Source organism: Lagopus leucura, unplaced genomic scaffold, assembly GCF_019238085.1.
Source record: "Lagopus leucura isolate 7727_CA_CO unplaced genomic scaffold, USGS_WTPT01 Super-Scaffold_100043, whole genome shotgun sequence".
NCBI lineage: Eukaryota > Metazoa > Chordata > Aves > Galliformes > Phasianidae > Lagopus > Lagopus leucura.
This window is the reverse complement of record NW_024962290.1, coordinates 2,459,070-2,485,671: the sequence shown is the minus strand read 5'-3', so window position 1 is coordinate 2,485,671 and position 26,602 is coordinate 2,459,070. Positions and strand designations below refer to the sequence as shown.

The following is a 26,602-nucleotide window of genomic DNA, read 5'->3' as shown; positions in this document are numbered from 1 at the left end:
GCTAGACCCTTCTCACAAGCTGGGCGGTCTTTGGGACGATCAGATACCAGGCGCAAGGTTCTAACTGGGGGACTGCAGTGCTGCATCCTATGATGGCTAAGCACCAAAGAAAAATACACTGAATCCACAGGAAGGCCATCATTCAGACTGAAATTTGGACTGATGAGGAATTTCGGTGCTGTGTTCCAGCTCTATTTGGGTGCCCCAGTTCAGCCCCATTCTGAGGGAAGGCACAGACTGCAGGGGCTGAGCAGCACAGCTGTGATGGGGGAATATGCTTTGGAGAGCAAAACACGCTGTTTTCATGTAAATGTCCCTAGTAATAAAAGTGAACGAAGAAAACCATGCATCCAAACAAGAAATAACACATTTGTGCTAGAGAAGCAGAAATGCTTCTAAAAAGAGCGCTTTATCGATGCGTTCCAGCAGGCATTGGCTGTGCTTTAATGCTCCTCAAGGAACAGCACGTGGCTCTGCAGGGCTCAGGCTGTGCCTCTGATCAGAGCAAAGCAGCCCATCATCCCCTTCACACTCCACAGCCCTACCTGTCCCTCAGCCTGCATCTTCCAGATTCTTCCCATTACTTATTTCACAGTGCCATGACCAAATTCCCAGTGCTGAAGGCCAGGCTGGGATGAGCCATGAGCACCTTCACCCACCGCTCATGCTTTGCAGGATGCTCGGGCTGCAAAGCACAAGGCCTGCAGGCAGGTTTATGAGATTAAAACCCAGCACACGATAAATAATTTAGCAGTATACCACAAAAAAAAAAAAAAAAAAAAAAGGAAATAAAAAAAAAAAGAAACCACCCAAAAAACCCACACTGTATAATAAGAAGGCTGTACTGTGCTCACGTTCATTTCAAATGCACATCGCTTTCATCTGCACATATCTGTGAGATGTAAAGACGTGGAACCAACAGAGAAGGAGCAACAAGGAGGAGGTGTGGGTCCTGGAGAAGCTATTTGCAATCACTGCTGCTGGTTGCACTTTGAAGACCTGAGGCACACAGGCACCTGCTTTTCTCCTGAGGAGAAGGAAGGGAGGTGTGCAGAGCATGCATCACTGCAGGCATAATGGGCTCCTGCTAACATAGGGACCGGCTGCATCCCAGCCACACCTGCCTGGCACTCCCATAAATATCAGCAGATGTCCCAGTGATGGCTTTGCCTTTGCAAACTACGCTGTATTTTACACCCCCACTATCACTGCCATTGCCCTGGGCAGCAGCAAGAAGCAGTGGGAACAGCAGTGGGTGGTGAAGCTGATGGTGCGGATGAAGAACACAGAGGGAGGGCAGTGTGGGGGACAGCCCCAAAGCACAGCTCTCTGCGTGCACCTTCCCTTCCCCTCTGAACATTTGTGTTTTCCATTTTTGCTCTTTTTGCCTCGAGGAGGCATTTATAGAAGCAACGTGGCGTGGCCATCTCGCAGCATTTCCTGCCACACGGGGATTTAAGATGCTACAAATGGACCCAAACGTGCACTGTTTGACCTCAGTGAGGATCTTAAAAGCCTGCAGTGCAACACGTACCCCAAGGAGAGCACAACATTCTCACTCACAGATGGAGAGGCAGGAGCCAAGAACGTGTCCAGAGCACAGCAACCTCTTCAAGTTCACACCCAGAGGGAAGCAGGGAGTAGGCAGCAAAACCACTGTGAATTCACAGAGCAGTTTGGCCTTTCCTGATGTTTTCCACAAAAAAAAAAAAAAAGAAACAACAACAAAAAAAAGCATTACTGAACCACACGAAAATGCTGCTCTGCCTCCAGCATGAACTGGAGGAGGAATAACTTCTGCCTCACTTCATCCTCATAAGGGATCTAATGCCTCCTCCTATGCAAGGTGTGGGGATTAATTATCTTCTAAATACGTTCAAGATTAAAAAAAAACATGAGTGCACAAGTGGGAGAGCTTCGTGGTATATGTGTCCCAAAGTGCAAGGATGGATGCTCAGGGCCATTGCTGAGGGCTGGGACCAAACCCCTGAGGTGCAGAACCCCCCCACAGAATCCCCCCATGCTCTCTGCTCCTGTGGCCCCACTCCATTTGGAAACAAATCAAACGCCATTGTTGCACTCTGCATTTCAAGCTGATTTTTCAAGGTGCCCAAGCCTGGAAAGAAGCATTCTCATCACCACCTCGTGAGCCAAGGAACGGATTAAAGCTGCCTCCAAGCCCACCTGGCTTCATTTCACATAGCAGCTCCTGAACACCTGCCCCTCAGCTCTCCAGCAGCTCTAAAACACATCCAAAATTCTCCTTTCTTTCATTTCCCTCTGCTAGGCAACAGATAACAGAACTGGAGGAGAGATGCTGGGAGAAGAGGAGCCAATTTCGTGCCTCCAAGAGGCATCAAGGATGTTCCTGAGCTGCTCCATCCCCTGCAGGGACACGGGGTGATACTGAGCATCTCCTGCCACTGCTGCTGTGGGGTTTGTGGGCTGGAACAGCCCCACGGCCTCTGGGCTCCTCTGCACACTGCTGCAACTGTTTGTCCTGAAGTGCTCCAAAATACACGTAGGAGCGATAATTAAGGGTATATTGAAGGATGAGATAAGCATCTGTAGAATGAAGTCAGATAAGGACAGGTTCAGACATGTGCTTCGTTGGGAAAGATCTGTTTTATAGCCACAAATGGAAGAAATTAAATCAGCCAAGCTGAATAAAACCCTCACACGCCAAAACACCACAATGCACTCAGAAGTTTGCTTCCCCTTGCTCCAACAGTGCCCTGCAGGGCTCTCTGCCTTGCTGAGCACTGGGCAGCCAGCAATGTGCACATTTGTGCATGCAGCAAGGAAACGACGAGTCAGAGCATCACAGCTCGACATCTTCCTGCAGCACCTTTCCTCCAGACAGATTCCACCCAGCTCCTCGCAGGTCACCTTGCACGCTGCAAGCCGTGCATGAGAGCAATGCAATGGGGATGGGGTGCTCTGGGACTGCAGAACAGCAATTGACAGTTGTTTGTCACTGTCCCCTTCACCTCCAAACTCACCAAGCGCTCCGTTCCTGAGTTCTCATGCAAAACTGCAAGGCTGCAAAGCGCAGAGCTTTGCTTTGTGGAAGCGACCTCTGCATGCAGAGAGCAGCTCTCAGGCAGCTCCAGCTCAATGCATCCCAAACCTTCCAGCTGTTCTTCAGAGCAGGTCAGTGCTGGGATAAAACCACCAGCATCACCGTGCTGCCTTTCCCCATGTGCACAGTCAGCCCGAGAGGCTCAGCAATGCTGCAGGGCTCTGCCTGGCGCAGGCACAGACGGCGCGATGGCAAAACAGCACTTGGACTGTGCACGGTCAGACATAGAAGAGACAGACATTTATTTATTCTTGATCACAAACAATGCCCTCCATTGACAAGCTGAATGAAGGGCACTTCACTGATTTATTAGATCTAATAAGAAGCACACCTCTTGGGATGAAAGACAAGATTGATTTGAGCGGAGAGCGGCGCTGGCAGCCTGGCCACTGTGCTGTGCCTGCTGCCACAGAGCCAAACAGCACTGGGGGAGAAAAATAAAGGGACAGATTTGCACAAGGGCAGCTAGAATAGAAACCAGGCTTGCAATAGCCCTTCAGCCTTGGGGAATGGAGGGTAACTATTCCTGCAAGCCCTGCTCCCTCCCGCTCTAAAAGAAAAACAGCAAACTCAAAAGTTCTGGAGCAACTCCAGCACGGTTCTCAGGCAACCTCTAAGTCTGCCCTTCCCATGTCTCTGCACCTCTAAATGCAACAAGTGCAATTTCCACATCAGTCCCATCCTCCACCAGGCAGACCACATTAGCTGAGTTCCGTGGACACCGTTTTCCATCAGGAAGAAGACAACTAGCACAGCAGTGCTTAGCTTGAGGCCCTATTAATAGCACTCCTAATTATATGGCTGCAAATTTAATTCATAGCAATGATTAGTGTCAAAATCAAAGGCATCACACATCAATATTGATGGAATTGTATGAAGCCCATAAACAGAACAAGCAAGCCGACACATCTCCCCCCAGCACTCAGTTGCTGTTAACTGTTGTGTTAATGTCTCCTCTAATTTTCCTCGATGAAAACTGCATTACTGAAGGAATTCACTAATCTGAGCAGTTATGTCTCGACATGATACCATTTACCCCAGTCAGGATGCTGAGACCTTGCAGGAGAACCAGATCTCCAGGCTGCAGAGAACAGAACCCCACGTACCCACCTTATCCGAAGGTCACAGCATTATCAGTACATTGGCTTTTCACCACTTACAGACTACTGCTGCAGTCATTCGCAGCAATTCTCAATGTCACAGGGCTGCCATGGAGCAGGGCTGCTCTGTCACATCCCGTGTACTGCGGGGACAGACGTGCAGGTGCAGCCCCTGACAGCACCAAGCATCCCCTACCCAAGGTAGACAGCATGGCTGAGCCAGTGCTGTGTGAGAACACCCCTCCTCCAGCACAGGGTTTCCATGCAGAATGGATCCATCCTTTTCCCTCAGGCAGCAGCAAAGAGCAGAGGGGTGCAAGCACCATTCCACGTGGTGTGAGCTGCTGACAGTCCACAGCTCGGATACAGCCCTGCTGGGGCTGGTTGGGCAGAGAGGGACTGCAGGGGGACAGCGAGACAAGGGGAAGGGACAGAGCTGGGAGTGAAGGGGCCTTGGGTTGGCAGGGACCTTCAGCATGCAGCTGCTTGGGAGGAATGGGCTGCAGCAGCCCATTAGAACGGCTGATGGGAAGGACATCAGTGAGATAAGAGGATATTTTCGGTAATGAACTCTCACAGGCAAAGCACAGGCAAATCTGAAAGATTTCAGAGCTGGCTCCCTGACTTCTTCCCTGCAGCTACATAAAAGCCTCTTCTTTGAAATCCCAGGCTGAGCCACCAGCTTGCTTCCAAAGTAAATCAACAACTGTGGGAGAGGGAATAAATGCAAGCAGCATCCAGCGTTCGGTGTGTGGGTAGACAGGCAGGAGAGGAGAGGAGGCATTTATCTGGGAATCTCTGGCACTTCCAGAGGTGCACATCTTTACTGTCCTCATTTCACATGTGGGGAAGGAAGAGACACAGAAACTTTCATAGCCCTCAGCACGCCGTGTGCTCGCTGAGTGATGTGTCAGCTCTGGGACTACGCTCAGCCCCGCAGACAACCAGGCAACTTCTCTGATCTAAAACACCTCCACTGTGGCATTGTTCGAGGCAAAGCCACTTCCCACGTAAAGATAACCCCATATGCCAAAAAGGAATAGATTTACTACAAGTGCAGACAGGACCACAAGATACAGAACATCCCCAGCCCCACACAGCATAAAACAGGGCTCCAGCTCAGGATATAGCAGGGTCCCAACAGCTGGCACATGTGGAGAAGGGATCTTAACATATGCCACCAAAGGCTGACTGCACTGAATGCCTGCAGGGGACTCACTGGAGACCTGAGCTCATTTTTTTAATACCTGCTTACTACTGGCTCAAACCACAGGTAAAGCTTGGATCATTCCTGCATCACTCCTCAGCTCCCTTCCTGTCCACAGGAGTAAAGTAGATGGGCATGAATAGACTAACTTGCATCAAAAGGTGGCTATTTGAGTGGGGCTTCAGTGCAGACAACTTCAAGGATTTAACTGTGCCAGAGAAAATGCTTCTTCTGTAATCCTACATAATTAATGCCACGCTAAAGTAAATGCTTGGTGTGCAGGCACAAGCTGTTCGCTTTAATTCCCTCTACATGAGGCAACTGCCCTGCTGCCCAAAACACCAAATGGACAGTAATGGACAACAACCACCGAGCAATAGCCAACAACCACCCCAAAATGGCCAACAACCACTCAATAGTGGCCAGCAACCACCCCAAAATGGCCAACAACCATGCAGTAGTGGCCAGCAACCACCCCAAAATGGCCAATGACCACCTAATAGTGGCCAGCAACCACCCCAACAATAGTTGGCAAACACCCAGCCGTGGCAAGCAACCACTTGACAACGCTCAGCAAACACCCAACAACCAGAAACCACCCAATGGCCAACACGACTTGCTGGAATCACAGCAGCAGATGCATTATTTGCAATGTGATGAAGATTCTTTCTCCACCCACAACAGGATGAGCCCTGTGCTTCACATGGCACCAGGTTGGGCAGGGAAAGAGGGGCTCTGCTCATGCCCCCACGCTCCAGACTTCCTCACTGCACTGAGAGGCACCAGGGAGACTCCTAATTTACTGCTGCTCAGCACTTGTAAAGTGCTGAATGAATATTAATGAACTGATGTAATTAAAATGATGCAGACATTCAAGTGTAGTATCTGCCTGTCCTTGTATCTTCCTGGATAGATGAGGAAGAAATTCCCTGCTGTTTAAGGACACAAAAAATTAACAACCTGCTGTTGATTACATTTGTTAACCCTTTCTCTGGCTCAGAGAAGCAGGGACTGCATTTAACAGGATCACCAAATGATGTCATTGACATCTTAGGTTCATTTGAAGGATCTCACACTCAGCAGGCTGGTCGTTGGACTCCAGAATCTTAGAGCCCACCCAGCAGCCCCCAGCTCCTGCTGCTGGGAGAGGAAAACAACATGGAGATTTTCTTAGCCCTAGGCAAGAGCCCCAGCTTTTGTGATGCAAAGGGTGAGGAATGTTATCTTCCAGGGATCCATCATCCAGCTGTCTTGGGGAGACAAGGAGAAGTAGGAAGGCTTTGCCCTGAGGCTTGGCTTCCAAAAGCAGCCAAGTTAACCCACTCCCTGACTCAACATTCTGCCACCCAAACCCAAAAGCCTCTTAAGCTCAGTCTACCACACCAATCACAGAAGGATTATGGTGAAACAAGTCAAACCTGCTGCAAGATTCCCATTAAACTTTCACAAATGAAAGAATATCTCTGAGACCTCCGACCGTGGTTCGCTGATGGTCACTTCAACTCTTTTGCCTCTAACCACATGAGCCCATTATTGCTCCAACTGTTTCTGCAACAGCCCCACAGATACACCACGGTTCACTGAATGATGAAATGCAAAACCAAACAAAACCACAACGTGCTGTAACACTAATGGGAAACGGATCCCGCTTCTCCAAAGCCACAGAAATTATCTTACCTTCTTCACTTTGCCATTTTTAGTCCCCACGAACACCACGCTGTAGCCATTGTAGATGTATGAAGCAACAGAAGTCATCCGGTCCCGGCTGGAGGTGAAGAGTGTCACACCATCCACTGGCACTGAGCCACCCAGGGGCTGGTTGATGTCGAGCCCACAGAAATTGTCATCGATTGGAACAGGCTGGAAAGAGGAGATTTTAGGAGATTCTCGTGAGTGAAGCACAAAGCAGGGGGCAACCCTGGGGTTCCTGCACAGGAGAGCCGAGGAGAGTGGGGATGTGGGGCTGGTGGGGACATGGAATCTGCGTGGATGTGAGGTCAGCAGGGGCTGACCCAGCTGCGGACCCTGCGTTTTATGGTGGTCTCTCCCATGCAGCAGAATGGTGCCAAGGGGCTGCGCCGTCACGCTGACTGCAGTCCTCTTGCTAATTTTCCATAAGGGACATTCAGGAATTGCCAAACACTTAGACACAACTGTGAAGGGATGGCTCTCCCATGTGCAAGCAAGTGTTCTCGCTTTCCTTTTTTCATTTCATTTAACCCACGTTCATCTCCTCTCAGCAGCCAAACTTAATATGCTTGGCAAAAGAAGGCCCCAGGGATTCTCAAGTCAGCCCTAGAACAATCTGCATGTGAATCAAGATTAGAGAAATCATCTGAATAAAAACCACGAAAGATTCAACTGTCATTTGTATTTATCTCGTTAGTTTGCTGATATCAGCCTCTTGCTGCGGGAAAGGTGAGAGCCTGAGGTTGGGAACAGCAAACACTGCCAACAGAGAGCACACCTCCATCCTTATCCACCAGCCTCAGTGCAGTCCCTCCTTTCACTGCCATCATTGACTGTCTGATAACAACAGGGAGGAAAAGGACAGTAGGAGGAAAAGGATTGCTACATCCATTCCATATTTAGGGAAACTGAGGCAAAGATTCATAGAATCATAGAATCACCAAGGTTGGAAAAGACCTAAAAGATCATCCAGTCCAACTGTTCACCTATTCCCAATAGCTCCCAATAGATTGATCCTATTCTGCACCATAGGGCCACGCATTAAAACCAAAGGCTATGACAGCCAACTGCCTGCATCCTCACCGCTTTGGTGCACTGGACATCCTTCCCCAGCAGCCAGTTGAGCTCCAGGTTGCCTTCCCCCTGGTAGCAAGACTGCAGCCGGTCCTTGATCTGGGCATTGACAGCACGAATTGGGAAAACACAGAGCGCGGAGTCATCCGGCGGCTGATGGTACTGCTTCTGTCCCTTGGAGAAAATGGCAAAGAGGACATCCTCCTGGGCTGTGATATTGAGGGATTTGGCCAGCACATCCCCTGGCTTCGACAGGTAGGCTGCCTGCAGCAGGCGGTACTCCGTGTCCCCCCTGACGCAGCCGAAGGGCAGAGAGACGTAGGAGTGGAATTTGGGGTCATCTTTGCAGAGCCGGACGATGCGGGATGTGTAGAAGAGGTCACTGGCAGAGTTGGAGACGCCCTCCGGGGTGTCTGGTTGGACAGTCAAAAAATAGACGAAATTGCCACTGGCAAAGCCGTAGATGTAGAAGATATCAAAGTGCGAAATGAGGGCCAAGGTGTCCGAGGGGATTTTGATGAGGGACGAGACAAAGTCACTGTGGAGCTCATAATCCAACATCGCCGACGACTCTGGGTCGCGGGGAAGCTTCCGGCTGGAGAGCGTGGGGAAATAATCCTGCTTCCCATCCACCGCTGTCCCAATGAAGAGCTTTCCATCCTCGCCCTCGGAGCGCACGATGACGCCATACATGGTGCCTGTCTTGTTGACACTGGACAGGTAATGCTCCTTCTTGTGCGAGGGCTCCACCAGGATGAACAGGTCGTCCAGGCGCAGCAGCTTGCACACTCCTTGGTACAGGCTGCCACAGGCCAGCAGCCGGTTCTCGGAGTAGTCAATGATCAGCAGCTTGTTGACGTTGTTGGTGAGGGTCAGCACCTCACTGCAGGGCTGCACGATGAGGGGAGGGTAGCACGATTTGTTGTCCTCCTCGGGACCGGTTTTGTGAGCCACTAAAATGGTCAAGTTACCCGAAAGCTTGTAAACCCTATTGATGGCTCCGACGTAAACGGCCCCGGTGCTCTGGTGGACGGTCAGGTGGTTGAAAGTCCAGTCCCGGTGCTCAGAATGGAAAGTGCTGAATGAGGTGCTGCTGGATGCGCTCCAGGAGAGCGACGCCAGGAGGAGGCAGAGCAGAGATGCTGACCTGCCATCGCCATCGGAGCGCAGTGCCCAAGGGCAGGTCCTCCTCTGATCCATCCTGGGAACGGCCGACCTGTGCCCCAGCAACGTCCCTCACATGGTTCTGGGGGAGAGAAAAAACGCACAGAGCAAAGGATTAGACCCGGTGTGCCTGCAGATACCATTCAAATTACACTTTCTAATTACGCAGTCCTTGAGATAAAGCGAGGACATCCTTAAGCCCAACAAGAATTAAGCAGGTCTCCTAACTTATTGGCAAACTGTTCAGGTTTGAGGTTGTGCCACTTGGTTCAGCCCCTGCGTGTTAATGCGTTCTGTGTTTGGTTGTTATAATGGGCACCACTCTGCCACGGGAGGGGATAATCAGCTCCCAGCCAAGACAAAGCCTGCAGTTCCCATACAGCCATCAATCTGAAGGCTTGGCTAAAAGGATGCCTCCTGTAGGTAATGTTGTTGGAAGCGACAGAGGAAATAAGAGGTGTTTTCTACCTCTAGGCCCTGTATGATTTAATGTGTGAGCCTGAGGAAGAAGTCTCATGCAGGTAAAAGTGCACCAAGCACCCACCCCAAAGCCCCAACAGCCCCCATTACCTCTGCCCCAAACCAGCAGTGCCCATGTAGGTGGCACCAATGCCAGCACTGCTGCACGGGGTGCAGGACCTCAGTGCCACCATGGGTGTGCCTGGTGTGCCACCCTGCTCAAACCTCCAGACCTGCTGCTGACCCCATCTTGCACTTCACCTCAGCCCTGCTCATCACCACAGATGCGTTCAACAAATTGTGCTTAGAAAACTATCACAAAGTTTTCTTTAATCCCAAGAAGCTGCACTTCTTTCACGGTCCCAGGTTGGACAACCATGGGAACCATCCCATGTCATCCCAGTCCCATTGGCAGATGTTCTCCCCCATCCCATACCAGCATGGGCTCATACTGCCCTGGGATGAGGGAGATGATGAGCCACCTTCCTCCATCACAGGCAGACAGCACCGTGTCCATGCTGGCACCTCCTGGCACCAATCCTACAGGACAAGGGCTCCTCCTGGCCCCGTGCAGCTGTCAGAGCCCCCGCTTTGATTGATGCTGATCTCGGTTTTGGTATTTAAAATAATTCATGCTGCTGGAAACCTACACCGCGCTCATAAGCGGGTGTCAGCACGCAGCCACTCTTTAGGCTTGTTAACGCCTGGAGCTGGAGACGGGTGTTGTGAGAGGTGACAAAGGAGCTCTGTCCCTGGGCTGCACATCTCCGTGTCACTGACAAGACAGCGCAGGAGCACGATAATGGGTTTCTCATTCTGCTCAGGGATACGTTTCACCGTCTGCTGCTTCTGTTTTCCAGCTTCATTTCCACCTCTGGCGGGCAGCAGCTCCTCTCTGCCAGCTCAAAGAAGGCAGTGCTCTGATGCTCAGGGCAGTAGATTCTAGGTTCTGGGGTTCTGGGATGCATGGGGAGCTCAGCAAAGGGAATGCTGCCCAGAACCAGGAGATCCCACTGCAGGGCTCAGTGCACAACACAACTGCTTTTCTGCTGATGTTGTTTTTTGTTTTTTTTTTCTTGGATGTGAGTTTAAAACACGGTTTTAAAAGCAATCTGAAGCTATTGGTAACACAAGGTAAAAAAATAAATAAATAAATGAAAGAGAGAGTAAATTCAGGGCTACAACATAAACCCAAGCAGCTGAAAGGCCTCAATTAGGCTGAAAGGAGTTATCTGGTATTTAAATAATTATTAGATTGAAGGAATAATCACAGGTCTGAGCTGATTTTTTTCCCCCACTGTCATCCTAATGGAGGCCATAATATTATTATTCAAATGGCCACGGCTCCCATTGAGGGGGGAAGGAACCCGGCTCATTCCATCTCAGTGCAGCAGGGCTCCGCTTATTGCAGCTGTCACTCAACTGCAGCCCCACGCTTTGTCATTTGTGGCATTTTATGCACATGAAAAAGAAAAAAGAAAAAAAAAAGGGGGGGGAAATTAAAACACACACAAAAAAAGAAAAAAAAAAAAGATTCTGTTATGGAAAATGAGGGCTCAAAGGAACGATTTTGGTGCTACGAGTGCAGCAGCTGCCCTCCTGCACGATGCTGCTAGCAGTTGGGGCACCAGCTGCCCCTATCTCTTCACATAGGCTCCATCTATCTCCTCCTTCCAGAGAAAAAAAGAGAGAAAGAAGTGGAGTTTGCCCACTTTGTGCCAAGTGAGAGTGCACACGTCTGCTCTCAGCCCTCCTGGAGCCGACCAGGAATGTTCCTGGGAAACGTTTCCAACCATTGAAGCTGTTGCAGTGATTTATGTCCTGTGAAGACCCAATATTCAGGACATTTGGTGCAGCAGCCCCGTGCACTTTGAACCCAGGCAGCACTCAATCATTTGTTTGCTTGACACCATCTGCAATGACTGAACAGTTTGATGTGAAGTAATTACATTTTCCTAACACAAAGCAGGGACGAGGGCTCCTGGTGCCTTTTGTTTGTTCATAAAAGGTTCTGACCCCACCAACACTAAAAGCAGGCTGTGCATCAGCAGACAGCTCCGGAATGGCTGGGATAGGAGGGACAGCCCTGCTATCCACGGTGTCCCCTGTATGTCCCCTATATTTGCTATGAGATAGCAAAACAACAGGGCTGAAAGACACTGAGCTGCTCCTCCAGCACAACACGCAATGCCGGGCAGCAGCCCCAGTGCTCACAGCCACCCTGTAGGTGCAGGGAAAGAGTTAAGAGGGCAAAGCACAGCATTGTGCTTATTGCTTCCTCCAGCCCCTGGACAAGGAAGAGGAGGGGAAGAGCGAAGCTCAGCCACGAAAAGGCATTTCCCTGATAACAAACACGATTGCATGAATTATGCACCCAATTCGGTCATATTGTGCAGACGTGGGATCTTGTTTACACAGCGCATACCGGATGAGCCACCTCTTCCCCCCCCCCCCCCCACCTCACTTCTGAGTGAGCATCCTAGCAGTGCTGGGGCGAGGAGAAGCAGAGTAAGACAGAGCTGAGCTGGCAGCATCCCTGGCTTCTCCCAGCCTCACTGCCTGGCCCTGAGCGCGGTGCTCTGAGCATTCTGCTTCCCTCTCAGGCTGGCAATGGTGCTCCCACACAAGAGGCACTCGTGTTCAATCAAAGGAAATGCTCTGCTATCAAAAGGGAGTCACCAAGCACAAACCACTGTAGTAAAGTGTGTGTAAGGAGCTGTGTTAGTGCTTCGATCCCCCTATCCGTGTCTGTGCTCATGAACTGAGCAGAGATTGTTCAGCAGAGCAGAGCCGCTCTCCCCTGACAACAGTGACAAGCAAACACGGGCACAGCTATCTCCAACCACAGGGTAAGACCTTGCTTGCCTCCAGGATGAGAAGGAATGGCTTTAAGTTGTGCCAGGAGACGGTCAGGTTGGATATTAGGAAAAAATGATTCCCTGAAAGAGCGGTGATGCATTGACACAGATTGCCCTGGGAGTTGTGGGGTCACCCTGCAGGCACATGAGGACATGGCCAGTGGGCACCATGGGGTTGGGGTTGGAGTTGGAGATCTCAGAGCTCTTTCCAGTTCAAACTCCGTTTGATTATTCAGGGACTTTATTCCCAAAGAAAACAGAATTTAATGGAGGGTGACCTCAAGTGCAAGCAGATCAAATGCTTAAACGTTTTGCCCGAAGCAATACAGAAGGTGTCAGTGCCCACTGGTCCCCCAGGTGACCTCTGGCTGTGGTTTGTTCCATGGGAACACGAGGGGAGATCGCAGTGCGGTCACTGAGCTGCAGGAGGAAAGCAGGCAGCAGCATCTGCTGGCCTCCTTCCAAGTGCCCCACAGGCAAATGGAGAGCCCCAGCTTCGCATTTAATGGGTCCCCAGCCACTCCATTAAACAGAAATCCTGCAACAGAGCTCCTCTGGCTGTGCCAAGGCAGCGTTCGTTATCCCCACACTCCCCCCAGGCAGCCAGATGTATTTACACAGTAGCCACGGTGCTGTTACCTAAGTAAACCAGGAAATGGGGCATTTGTTAAAAGGAGGCTCTTCGGTGCTGAATCCCCAGTTGCACAGCTATGGATTTCACTCAGACTGCAGCACTGCCATGACTGTGAGCATGGCACTGCCTGCACGCATCAGCCACGTCCCCACCAGAGGGTGGGTGATGCTCAGTGCCACTTCAGAATGAGATCACATTTTCAGGTTGTGAGCAATAAACAGCAAATCAGACCTATGCAGCCCTGCCCAGGGCACTGCCAGTGGCTGCACCTTCCCTGTTGTCCTATTGCACCAGCAGGGCTCCATCAGATGGTCCCAAACTGGGCAGAGCCATTTGGGCACAGCGCAATTGGAGTCATGGGGGGGCTCAGTGCTGCACTTCCCTGCAGCCAGCAGTCAGAGCCAGCATCCCAGAGCTGGAATTCACCATTGAACTGGAGGAAATTGTCATCCAGACACTGTTGTGATGTTTTGAGGATTTGGAACTATGGACAGCCCTGATGTTAGCAACCTGCAGCAGGCAGGTGGAGCTGGAAGGAGCCACCAGCACTGGAGAACCCTCCAGGGACCATCAAATCCCTCTCAGAGTGCCTCAATGTGAGCACCTGACATGAGCAGCAATCAGCTGCTCCATCAGCACCGTCAGGGAACAGAGCTCACCTTGTGCAGCCCCTCCTTGTCCCTCCTGCATGCATCTCTGGGTGCTCCGTGCGGTTTTGACAGTGCTTTAAGATGCCTTAAAAAACCCAGCAGCAGCTCAACCCTGTCCCACCATTGCTGGACATCAGCTCCCCCTCTGCACTCGGGTGTCACCCAGGATTGCAGTTCCTCCTGCTCTACTCTGTGCTCCTCTGCCCTGCTTTTCAATTTCAGCGCTCTGGCAGATCGCTGATTAATTCAAGCCTGTTTAATAACCCTTCTGTTTAGATGAAACAAGCTGTCTTGTTTTCTTTATTTGCAACGCTAACTCTTGTTTCTTCACTAAGGATCTTTCTGTCATTTATAAACTTCTGCCTCTCCAAACAGCCTGACAGTAGGGATGGAGAAAGCATCTGCTGAAGTCTGTGTGAGACACTGACCAGCAGTCACAGCACAGGGGCTGCACACCATGGTCTGAAGGCAGAGCTGTCCTGCACACCCTGCACTTGCCAGCAGGGCTGGGTCAGACCCATAGCACCCAGCTCCCCACCATTTGGAGGCTCTCAGCTGTCTCCCACCTCTTGCATTTCAAAGCTGCACTTGTCTGCAGAGCAACTGAGTCATTTCCTTCCCAAATCCAACCTATCAGACCACATCCAGCCAGGCCCGGAAAACAATAAATCCTTCAGGGACTTTTCAGGCCATATTTCACAGGAATGCAGTGAGAGCTCCTGGCACAGCCCTGAGTTCAGCTGTCACCCACAGCCCCATCCCAAAGCACTGCCTGGGAGCTGCCTCCATCCCACACACAGGAGGGGGAGAAGCTGCAGTGGATGTGGGAATGCAGGAAGGCTGCAGGAGCAAAGCAGCACCAGCACGGGCTGCAGGAACATTTTCAGTTGGTTCTGTTCATATGCATCTGCTTCACAATCACAGATAGACCTTCCAGACCCTGTCAAACACTTCATCAGGATCACCGAGGGCAAAACCATGGCATAAATCAGTGATTTCTCAGAGGGTGGTGAGGCACTGGAACAGGTTGCCCAAGGAGGTTGTGGATGCTCCATCCCTGCAGACATTCAAGGTCAGGCTGGATGTGGCTCTGGGCAGCCTGGGCTGCTGGTTGGGGACCCTGCACACAGCAGGGGGTTGAAACAAGATGGTCATTGTGGTCCTTTTCAACCCAGGCCAATCTATGATTCCATGATTTCAGCTCTATAGGGCCTACAAGCTGCAACTTCCACTGACACAACGGGGATGAGATGCTTTGTCAAAAGAACTCTGTACCTGAAGCAGTTTCCATGCAGCTCTGAGGAACGCTGGTGCACTCTGCAGCAGCAATCTGTTCTGCTTCCATCCCCATTTCTAAGAGCAGAAGCAAAACCCAATTGACTCATGGAAAGATGTATAGTGCTGTTAATCAAACGCACCCAAAAATGGCAGAAGAACGAAGTGACACAGAAATTAATATTATATCCTCTTCAGAAACAAGATGGCTCGCACAGACAATCTGGCAAAGAGTGGTGTTTGTAATGAAAATTTGGAGAGGATGCAAAAGGAATCGTTAGGGACAAACAAATGGGTCAGTATTTTGCTTTTCCTCATGTTAAAATTTGCACCTGGGATGAAGGTGCGACGCCTCAGCAGTGCCTCAGGTACCAAACACCTCTGCTGACCAACCCCACAGGCCACACATTTGGGTTTCTTGGTGCAGACTGCCAAAACAGAGCCCATATCAGGGCTGGGACTGACACACGCTCACTTCCTCCGTGTCTGCAGGGATGGGAACAGTTAAAGCCACACTGCTGGATCTGGGCTCAGCACTGAAGGACTCCAGCTGCACAGCAGCCTCGTCCACCACTTCTCCCCCCATCCCAGCACCCGGGCAAGGTTTGTTTTTCCAGACAAGTTATACAACTCCCTTGGAAGTCCTTGAAAGAGCCTCAGCTTTTGTTTTTCTCTCTCTCAGTTTGTTCTAGCACTTCCAGCTCAGCCCTACAAGCCGCGGCCGCCTCCAAGTCAGAGCATTTATTTGGTGGAGCTGATGGAACAGCTTTGCCCCTGTCACACAATTTATGCCTTGAAAAGCTAAGTTATGCCAGCACTTGCTCAGCACTGCATTATGCACCAGCAACAAGCACGGGGCTCAGCCCCTCTCCTCCAGCACGCCCAAGTGCTTCCCCGTGCCCCGTGGTTGCTATGAGATCCTAGGGACTGTCTGAACCTGCTGTGACCAAACACAGCTCTGCTCCGCAGGATCCCTGCATGCAGGGCCAGCATAGCACTGCGAGGGCTCAGCATGGCTGCAATTAACTCCTCGCTAACTGCAGACAGAACTTCAGCCCGGAGAGGGGCAGCCTGCAAACCGCTGCCCCAGCTCAGCCAAACAGACAGGACACAACAGCTCAGCCTGCGAGGAAACCTACAGCCACGCTCCTTTCCTTCCCTGCCCCACCTCTGTTAAAAATCAAAAGGAAATACACCGTTTTTTGTTGTTTTCTTTAACTAACATTACAGGCTGTGGCATAAAGCAGCGAAGGCAGGAAACACGGCCACGGGGGCAGAGTTTCATCCTCTCCTCCTGTTGCTGTGACTTTTTGGGTGGCTGGCGAATGAATGAGCAAAGCAGACAGCCGGCATGTTTTATGGAGTTGAACTGTAACATCCCTGTTCGGCAGCCAACGGACCATTTTCCTGCTCTGACACCAATAAATCTGTGCAGCCACGGGGAACAAAGCCCTTAACATGAGCTGCCTGCACGTGAGCTCTCCGGCCACCTAGGCGAACACCAGCGTGCCGTGGTCTGTCACATCCCAGAGTGGGAAATCACCCTTTTCAATAGCACAAAGGGGAAGTTTTAATGCTGCCACCAATGCACACAGCCCCACAGTGTCACCTGCTCAGTGTCAGCCAGTTCCAGAGCTGCAGAGCCCCAGCACAGCATCCCCAGATTACGAGGATACAGGCAAGGCAAAGCCTGAGAGCGCAGCAAGCAAGAAGCAAAAAGAAAGAACCCAAAGCCTGCCGTATTACAATGACTCTGGAGCTGACACTCGAGGCTGAAACCTCAAAATGCACTTTGTGGAAGCTTATTTCAAGATGAATAGAGCAAAGCACTGAACAACTCGTGCACGCTGCCAAGTTTCTGCTCTCCCCCTGTTGAGTGTTGGTTCCGCAGGATTCAGCGATGCTGACCCACAACCCCGCTCCCAACCTATCCAAGGGATTTCTGAGTGCTCTCTCATTGAGGACACACTACAGAGGAAGCTCCTGGTAAATGTTCCCAGACAGTGAATCTGTTCCCAGCTCCTGGCTGGAAGCATGAGGTGCTGCTGTGCTGACTCAGGGCTGCCACATCCCGCTGCCTTCCTGCCCAGCCCGCATGGAGCCGGGGGGGTTCCTGTTTTCCCCAGCAGCATTCAGTGCCCTGAGATGCAGCACAGGGTGCTCACAGCCCACCCTCGTGTGAGTTAAAGCTTCTGTTTTTCTAACGCTGTCTGCAGCCAGCCGGGAGCTGAAAGCAAAATATGCTGTTTCCTTTCACCTTCCTGATAGGTGCAGGGAACAGCCTCTCCATGGACTGCAACCCACTGCTTCATTGGGAGATAATGAGGAGCTAACAAATTCCCTCTCCCAATGGAGGAAACCTTGTCTGTGAACCCTAAGGGCTTCTCCATGGCTGGTGCAGACCATGGGAGCACCCACCCCTGGTCACTGCCAGGTGCCATCCCAGCTCCCATGCCATATTGGCTCTGTGTAGTGCTTTCCAATTTGAGGTTTTGCAGCTGTCCTGTGCCCAGCACAACAACCCCACAAAGCCACCCTCCCACAGCCCCAGCCCCACTCACCTCACTCCAGGGGCTGGGAAGGGGGGTGGACGGGGGACTGCCCTCCCTGCCAGCTTTGCCCCAGTGCTGAGCCCTTGCACAGCCGCAGCTCTGTGGCTGAGCACAGGCAAAGCAGCAGTGGGAGGTGAGAGGTCAGGGCAATATTTATTCAGACGTCACCTTTCACTTTTATGGAGTGGGGAAGTTGCGCCAGAGCAGGAAAAGGGCTGCAAGGAACAGTGCCACCTGGGAAGCTGCTGTAGCAATGAGCACTGTGGTTCTGGAGGGGAGCCCACAGCAGAGCACTGGGCCCCCAAAATGTGCTTCGGGTTGTTCAACCCTCCCTGTCATAGAAGGCTGAGACCCTCTCCATGTGCCCCATGCTTTATAATAGCCCTGGCCATCCAGGAGCCCACCACACCAACAGGGATTTTAAGGACAGGAGATCAGGCATACAATACAGGGAACTACAACAGAAATGCATGGGCTGAGTGCCTAAATGCCTCCATCAGAGCCCTGCTCCTTGGAAGCACTGCTCCTCTGCCATGCAAAGGAAAGGCACTGAGCACAGTCACACCTGGAGCTGTCAGTGCAACTGCATACAGGGCCTGGTGGGCTGGGAGCAGCAGCTGCTGTGGGCACAGCACAGGGCCCAGTTTGTGGGGCTGCCCATGCTGTCACACCACCCTCTCAGATAATCTGAGCTTTTCTTTTCTAATGCGACTGACGCCTTTTATCTCCCGCTCTGAATGCAATTTTAGCCCAGGCAAAGCAGGATTAAACTTTCAGAATACGATACATTTATCAGCACCTCCCAGTACAACTTCACCCAAGCAGAACCAGAAATCTCGGCCAGAAACAGGAGATGGAATCTGTCAGACAGCAGGAGGGTCACCTCACCAAACCACATCCCTCAGTGCCACATCACCGCAGCTCCAAAACACCTCCAGAGACGGCTTCTCCACCACCTCCCTGGGCGACCTACTGCAACGCATCTCCACTTTTTCTAAGAAGAAATCTACCCCAATTCCTCATTCGATGCAGAGATTCTTCCGGGAGCACCGGACCCGCAACGCCGGCGGTGTGGCCGCCACGGCGGAGCGCAGCTGCGTCCCGACCGCGCGTCCCCGCTCTGATCCTCGCATGGAGCTTCCTCCGGAGGGTCCCCTCTAGCGGGTCGAGGCGGTACTTCGGTCCGCAGCCCCTCCGCCGTCGAGGACGAAACGGTGCGCACCCGGCAGCCGCTCCCCGCTTCCCTCCCCGAGGCTCCACGCTGTGAGATCGCACACCGGGTGCTCCCCCCGGTGATGAATGCTCACATGCAGAGGGTTGTGGGCGCACAACCCCCACAGGAACACGGCAGCACGCTGTTCCCTGCCCGGCCTTCTCCTTTTGGAGTGGTGGCAGCCCCCCCTCCCCCCTCCCCAGCCAAGCTGGTTAAGAGATTAACACTCTAAAAACCCACATTTACTCTAATTAGCCATGAAATCTTTGTAACTAAGAGAAAAAAAATGTTTCCCTTGAGGGATTTCTGTCCATTCATCACTGTCTGAATTGCAGGGGAGAGGGGGAAAAAAAAATAAAAGAGAAGGGGGAGAAAGGGGGGGAAATCCTCAGATCTAATGAATTAATGGCTGAGTGCCCCAAGAGATCCTGCACAATGTGGGCCCCAAAGGGATGTTCATGGGATGGTGATGGGCTGCCCGTGGGTTACCCCGAGTTAATAGGGAGTGGGCACACAGCACAGCCAGCCCCTCTTGGGTGCTGCACTGGGAGAAAAGAGTTGCGGGGTGAGAATCCTGCCACAACTTCAGCCCATCAATATTTCATCCCTCTGGAATAAGAACGATTATTTTCCTGCCAGCGTTTTTCTTGTGTATTTTAAATGTGTCACCGCCTTCCACTTTCTCCCCCGTATGTGTTTCTTGTAACAGGCGCATGAAATAAAGATTAGCTGAATAATCAGCAGTGCCTGGAGATGGGCAAGGGCTCAGGAGCGCACTGCCACAGGTTTGGGCAGCTCACACCCCCAGAGCCCAGCAGAGACACTTCTGTCAGCTGTGACAGCCCCAGCTGCGGGCAGGGAGAGCCTCACCTATCTCTTGTTCGAGCTGCAGAAGGGCCCATTGGGATGGCTTGCTCCTTGCCAGCATCAAGCAGCATGGAGGTGAGGGGCAGCAGCAGGGTGCTGTTATGCAGAGCAGCTCAGCCCCCTCCTCCACAGCTGCTCACAGCCTCCCTCAAACTCAGGTGCTCCAGAGGCACAAACAGCAGGAAAACATCACCAAACGGGAGCAGCTCTCCTCCTGCAGCCCTCTCCCCCATAGCCCTGCAGTTTCTGGGTGCCAGCTTTCGCTTTTCCCAGCTCAGCTCCTCACACAAGCTGCCTACTGCATGAGACAGCCCGCACCCACGTTTGCCACATAGCTTTTGGGCAATTATCCCAAGACACGCTCCAACCTCCCACATTTGGCTGCAACAGGAGTTCCTGAAGTAAAGCCTCAGAGCCGTGGTTAACTGGAGAAGATATCACACATCCCATCCTTTCCCGAGACACCACAGGGTCTGCACTGCAAACTACTCCAAATGTCATTCCCATTTAGCTGCTTTGCAAGCCAATTTGTCACATACTAATGCAATTTGCTGCAGAGAGTTAAAGAGCACAGGGCAGCAGCAGTCACCTCTCTCCCAGGCTTCCCCATCCAGCCCGGGTCTGTTTTCCCTCCTGCATCTCACCAAAGTTAAGAGAGGCAGAGGAAACCTCAGGGTTAACGCGAAGAGCGAGACAGAGTGATAAGAGCACCAGGAAAAGCTGTTTTTATCACAGTGGTGGGTTGTGTGCAGATCTGATATAGCATCTGTTACCTGCTCCTACTGCAGAAACTTGTTACAAGCCAGTCCCACAATTAATTACATCAAATAACGCTATCAAGACAATGAAAAGTAAATGGTGTTACTTTATCTTCTTGCAGTGGGGATGGTTTAGAGGAGCCGAGGATGGCAGGTTCTCTCTTCAAGCCATTTCCCAACAGGTATATGTGAGCATTACTCATCGCCTGCACCAAGTTTCCCAATTTAAAGCTGTTTTATCTGTTTCCCTGAACTGCCCCAATATCACATTTACGCTTTGAGGATCCTCAAAGCGACAACAAATGGCAAAAGGACAGCAATAAAGCAAAAAATCACTTTTTTAAAGGATCTAACACCTCGGTGTTAAAGGGAAAAGGAAAAAAAAAAAGCCAAACATCTGTTCTGGGGATGGCACAGATTTCTTCTGAGGGATCCATCTCTGCTCTAAGTAGGTCATCTGATTTAACTTCCAGAGGCATCGTTATCAGTGAAGCCACCCAGCCAAGGGCAGCCCAGCGCAGCTCCCCGCAGCCAACCGGGATCTGTTGGATGGCACCAAACCACCACGGCAGCACTGAGTGCTCAGCACACGGCGAGGAAACCCTGCCAGCATCACTCAGTGCATCGAGGCACTCCGTGAACTTCATTCCCTCACCTCCCAGCCCGTCCCTTGAACTGCAGGTCACAGATGGACAGGGCTGAGGTTTATTTTTCCCCTCCGCCACTTACTATTCACCTCACTTTATATTAACCTATTGACTTTCTGATACCCCTCAGAACACGGATTAATTGAGTATCATTCACTTCACCTCCAGGAACGAGAAGCATCGGCTTGAATGGAAATAAAGCCACAAGGCCCAGGCAGGGGTGACAGGGGGGGTCAGGAGCACAGTGATGTGGGGGGCTGTGGGCATCACTCAGGCTGAGATTTCCCAAAAGGAGCAGCAGTGCATCCCCTGCCATCCCCCGGTGCCTCTCAATGAAGGTCTTGCAGGGATTTAGGGAAGTTTTAGAAGGGTCTGGTTATTATTTTTTTTTTTTCCTCTGAGATTCGGGGGATGCTTTGAGGAGCCCATCCACGCCGACGGGAACTTTCACGGACAGCAGTTGGTTCCGATGCACCAAGCGCTCCAACCCACGACCGAGCAGTAACAAATGACAACAAAATTCCAGAAGAACCATCCGTCTCTACGGCGCTTATACACAAACCCAACAGAACGGGAAGGGAAGAAGGGAAGGTGACCAGGAATCAGGCAGCTCGAGGGATTTCTCCATCCCTTCCTCAGCCGCCGATGGAAGCACCCCGCGACGCCGCTCGCAGCGCATCGCCAGCCGCCGGCAGCTCCCGGAGGGCCGCCGAGCTCCGCCCGCCTCGGTGCCACCCGCGCTGCGCGGCCGCGGGGCCGGGAAAAGGGCTGCGGTCACCCGGGGCCGAACCCCAGCCCCAAGCCGGTGATGCTCCGTGGAGCCCCGCACCCCGGGGACAGCCGCACCTCCGCCAGCCCAACCCCTCACTCACCGCACCGCTCCGTCGCCGCCGCCGCCCGCCTCCTCCTCGGGTCTCCCCGGCTCACGGCGGGGTAATCCACGCAGCCCCCGCCAGCCTGAAAACCCGCAGCCGAACGCCCGCCGCTCCTCCGCCTCCCGCAGCTCAGCTTCGCGGCTCAGCTCTGCCCGACAGCGGCGGCGGGGGGGCGGGGGGGCCGGCTGCCCTCCGCCCTCCTCCCCGGCATCCGCCCGCTGCCGAGCCCCGCGCTCCCTCCGCCGCCGCCGAGCACCGCGCTACGTTCCGTTCCGATCCGATCTGTTCCGTTCCGCTCCGCTCCCCCCTCCGCCCGCCGCCGCCGCCGCCGCCCCCCCCGCGCCGCCCCCGTTCCCCGCTCTTAACCCTTCGTCCGCCTCTGCGCTGTGCTACGCGGCACCGGGAAGGAAAACGAGCGGCCCCGTGGGTGCACCTGAGCCTGCGAGGTGCTCGGGGAGAGGAGCTGCGCCGACGAGAAGCCCTAAGGGTTGCCCGCCCCTCGGGAGGATGCGGCTCCCCGAGCATCAGCACGCCCGAGTGGGAGAGGTGGAATTAAGGGCTGCCTCCCCTGCTCCACGTTTCCTGGGTCTCAGCCTCCCATCAGCTCCGGGAGGGGGGGAGCGGAGGCTCCTGGTCTCTGTTCCCAAGCCTGAACTCGGGACGCGCTCTGCACCCAGGGTCGGCAGGGTGAAGGACGCTGAGCTCCGTTCCTCACTTTCCCCATCTGCAGAATGGACTCACGTTGGCAACTCAGTTTTCCCTCGAGGCCGCATCAGTTCCAGCAGTCTCTGCTGTATGTGCTGTGCTGTGTCCCTGAAGCCACTGCCATCACCTCTCTGTGCTGCCAGAGGTGGGCAGAGCCCAAGCACAGCTGCACCCAGCTGGCAGCAGGAATCCTATGGGCACCACAGCTCAGGTGGGATCCCTCCCTGTGCCCCAATGTTGTGCTGCACAGCCACCGACCACCTGGGAACTGCATGGAACCCAGAGGTAGCAGCTCGCCCTGGGGCCAGGCAGGTCCCCCATGTTCACCCCCCGGTGCTCGGGACGATGCTGCAATGCAGTGCATGTTAGGAAGCCAGTCTGGCTCCAAGCAAGTTGCAACATTTACCATCCTACAACAAAGATTTTCCTTTCCAATAGCGCCTGTGGAACTCTCATTGGAACATGGAACACCACCCTGCGTGGCACAGACAAGAGCTCAGCCCCGTCTCTTGGAAGAGGGTCCCCGTGACATCGCTGAGGCTCTGGAGCAGAGCATTCTGACACCCTGGAGAGATGCTAAGTTGAAGCTGTTTAGCTCAGGAGAGGGAGCAGGAGACACTCAGTGGATGGCAGCACTGGTTCCTTAGCAAGCTTTTCTCTTTCACTGTTCTCTCCCTAACACATTCACTATGCCATGCATTCACAACACATGGCACTCAATCCTATTCCAAATACCACCCCTGGTTAAGTGCACATCCCACCAATGCAGTCCCTCCTGTTGCAGAGAGCTGCACAAGGAGGTCAGTGCCTCTCAACAACCACTCCTTTCCTCCTTGCAGGACTGTCTGCGTCCTGTCTTCCGTTTATTATTTATTGATAGTCAATTATTTTCATGTTTTGGAGAGTCAGTCCTAAGCCAATTACAGGCTGGGGAGCAGCCCTGGACTTGCAGAACAGCTCACATATGGGGTGTGAGCAAAGGGGAGCATGTGAGGAGCCAACAAAGCAGCAAAGCAGGTGGAGATCCACCTGATTCTGCTCAGGTGACAGAAGTGCTGCTTGCTTAATGACTGCTCTGTGTCAGCAAGCATTTTTGCTTGAAACAACGGCTGCAAAACTTTTCTGTTGAAGGCCGGATTCACATTTTTCTGCAAAGTGCCACTGGGGCCAAGTACTGGAATCGAAGTCTGAATCCATAGCAGAGAGAAAGACCTTCCTCTGTCACACGGAGGCGAGCGCTGCAGGATGGGATCTGTGCCCCAATGACAAAGCAGCCTGAGATTCGGTGAAGGATCAGCCTCTGCCTCTCGCCTGCGTATTCACCCTCGCTTTCTGGCCCCCCCCCCCCCCCCTTCGATAAACTCCTTTGCTTCAGAGCACAGGGGTCATGAATCTGTCTGAGCTGTGAGCAGCCATCCTCCCAACCCTCAGCTTCTCGTGTGCTTTCTCTCTGGTGCTCCTCTGTGTGCCTGCAGATGCAGCAGGACCTGACGTCGGTATTCACCGTGTATCAGCCATTCCAAGGGCAATACAACAAGTTCTGCCTTTCCCTCATTTCCAAAGCAGGAAAATCTCTCTTTTATGTTCCCTCTGTGTCCCTTTAGGACACTGAGTACAACCCGAGCTGCTCAAGAGCAGCCGCTGCTGCTGTGTGCGGCAAAGAGCTCCATCTGTAGGCTCCAGCTACAGGTACAGGGATCAGCATCATCTTTAGGGCCCAGCTATAGGAGCAGGGATGAGCACCATCTGTAGGCTCCAGCTATGGGTGCAGGGATGAGCAGCATCTATAGGTCCCAGCTATAGGCAGAGAGGTGAGCACCATCTATAGGTCCCAGCTATAGGAGCAGGAATGAGCACCATCTATAGGTTCCAGCTACAAGCACAGAGATGAACACCATTGACAAGCTCCAGCTACAGGCACAAGGATCAGCATCATCTTTAGGTCCCAGCTATAGGTGCAGGGACGAGCAGCATCTATAGGTCCCAGCTATAGGCAGAGAGGTGAGCAGCATCTATAGATCCCAGCCCCAAGCACAGGCATAAGCACCACCTACAGGTCCCAGCTACAAGCACAGAGATGAACACCATCGATAGGCTCCAGCTGAAAGTGCAGGGATGAGCATCATTTATAGGTCCCAGCTACAGGTGCATGGATGAACACCAGCTAAAGGCTCCAGCTACAGGTGCAAGAATGATCATCATCTACAGGCTCCAGCCACAGGCACAGGGATGAGCACCACCTATAGGTCCCATCTATAGGCACAAGGATGAGCTCAACCTATGGGTCCCAGCCATAGGTGCAGGGCTCTGCTCGCCGCCAGTTGATGCACAGCTGCCAGCTGCCAGCTCCTCATTACTCGTGCCATAGCTATCAATGCAATTTTCAGCAGAGCTAATAATTATTCAGCACTAATCACTACAATAGAAGAATCATAGGCAGTTATTTAGAAATGATTGTTTCCACTCAGTTATTACCTATGACAGCGAAGGGAAATCTCAAATAGTCAAACCCACATGCATATGGGAAGCTGAGTGAAAGATCAATGGGAATTTAACCAGCACTTTATGCTGTTCTTCCTTTTAGAAAAAACTTGTTAAATAATTTTTTCCTCTACTGTTCATAATCTCTTGGTGCGAAATGGAAAGGATTTTTCTCTTCCTGTCCTTAGGAAAAGGAAATCCTCTCCTCACCCTTCCTCAGATTTCCTCATAAACGTGAGCTGCAGTTATTGCAGTTCTTGCCTCCCAATCCCCTGGTTTGAACTGAGATGAAATTAACTCCGAAAGGTTTTCTCTTTCTCAAACAAACCCTGTTTTCATTAAGTCCAGAGGCAGCAGAACAGAAAGTCCCAGCATCTGAGTTACAGAGTGTCTTGTTACTGTCAAAAACACAATCGCTGACAACGTCTGTGCTGAGGTTGTGTCAGAAACTCAAGGTGCAGACAATGTGCCATTTTTAGTTGGCTTCCCACAGCCAAGAATTGCTTCAGCTGAAAAAGAAATAATAAAATTAAGCTGGTCATAGAGTGGAGAGCACAAAATAACCCTGCAAAAACACGGCTTTGCTCCTTGAAAAACAGACCAGCACAGAAGTGCTCGTGCTGCCCATCGCCAGGAGGCAGCTCTGTGGGATGACCACTCTGAGGTCTGCATCCCATGTGGAGCAGCTCCCACCCAACGTGCTGCCAGCAGCCCCTGCACCCCAAAATGCACCAAACTCCTCCCAAGAAAGGGCAGTTAAAAGGCTGCCAGCTCTCTGTGACGTTCCTTGGGAAGCAGAAAAATTCTGATCTGTGCTCAGCTCGCTCGCATCCATTGGCTACAGCAGGCACAGCAAGACAGAGTTGATTTTGCTGTCATTGGTTTGTCTACATTATTAATTATTTACTAATAACAGTTGCAAACAAGCCCGCTGTGCTCGGGGCAGCCATTGAAGATTTCCAGCCTATGTTTGTTCTGCTAACAGCAGAGGCTGCAGGGAAAAGACTGCACAGTGCTGAGCCCCCTACACGCACAGCGTTGTTCCCTGTGGCTGCTCAGCATCCCCAGTGCAGGGGGTTTTCCTCATCCTGAGCACCCATGGCTGTGAGATTAGCAGAAATCCTCCAAAATAGCACTGTGAAACAAATGGCCAATTTCAGTGATGGGTGTCCTAAGTTGTATGGGAATGGGTTGGGTTGGGCTGTAGGGCTGGGTTCTTGGGTTGGGTTGTAGAGTTGAGTTGTGGAGCTGGGTTGTAGGGCTGAGTTGTTGGGTTGGGTTGTAGGTCTGCATTGTAGGGCTGGGCTGTTGG

General features: G+C 52.2%; 1 protein-coding gene across 1 annotated transcript in view; it reads right to left on the bottom strand.

The window, feature by feature from the left end:
* Positions 1-26,602, bottom strand: part of PLXNA2 (plexin A2) — a 210,560-nt gene that overhangs the window by 81,461 nt on the left and 102,497 nt on the right. Inside the window, exons 3-4 of the mRNA XM_042884112.1 lie at positions 8,162-9,398; positions 7,067-7,249 (exon numbers count right to left, since the gene is read on the bottom strand). Coding sequence (XP_042740046.1) covers positions 7,067-7,249; positions 8,162-9,352 — 1,374 coding nt within the window. The 5' untranslated portion in view covers positions 9,353-9,398. The remainder of the gene's footprint in view (positions 1-7,066; positions 7,250-8,161; positions 9,399-26,602) is intronic.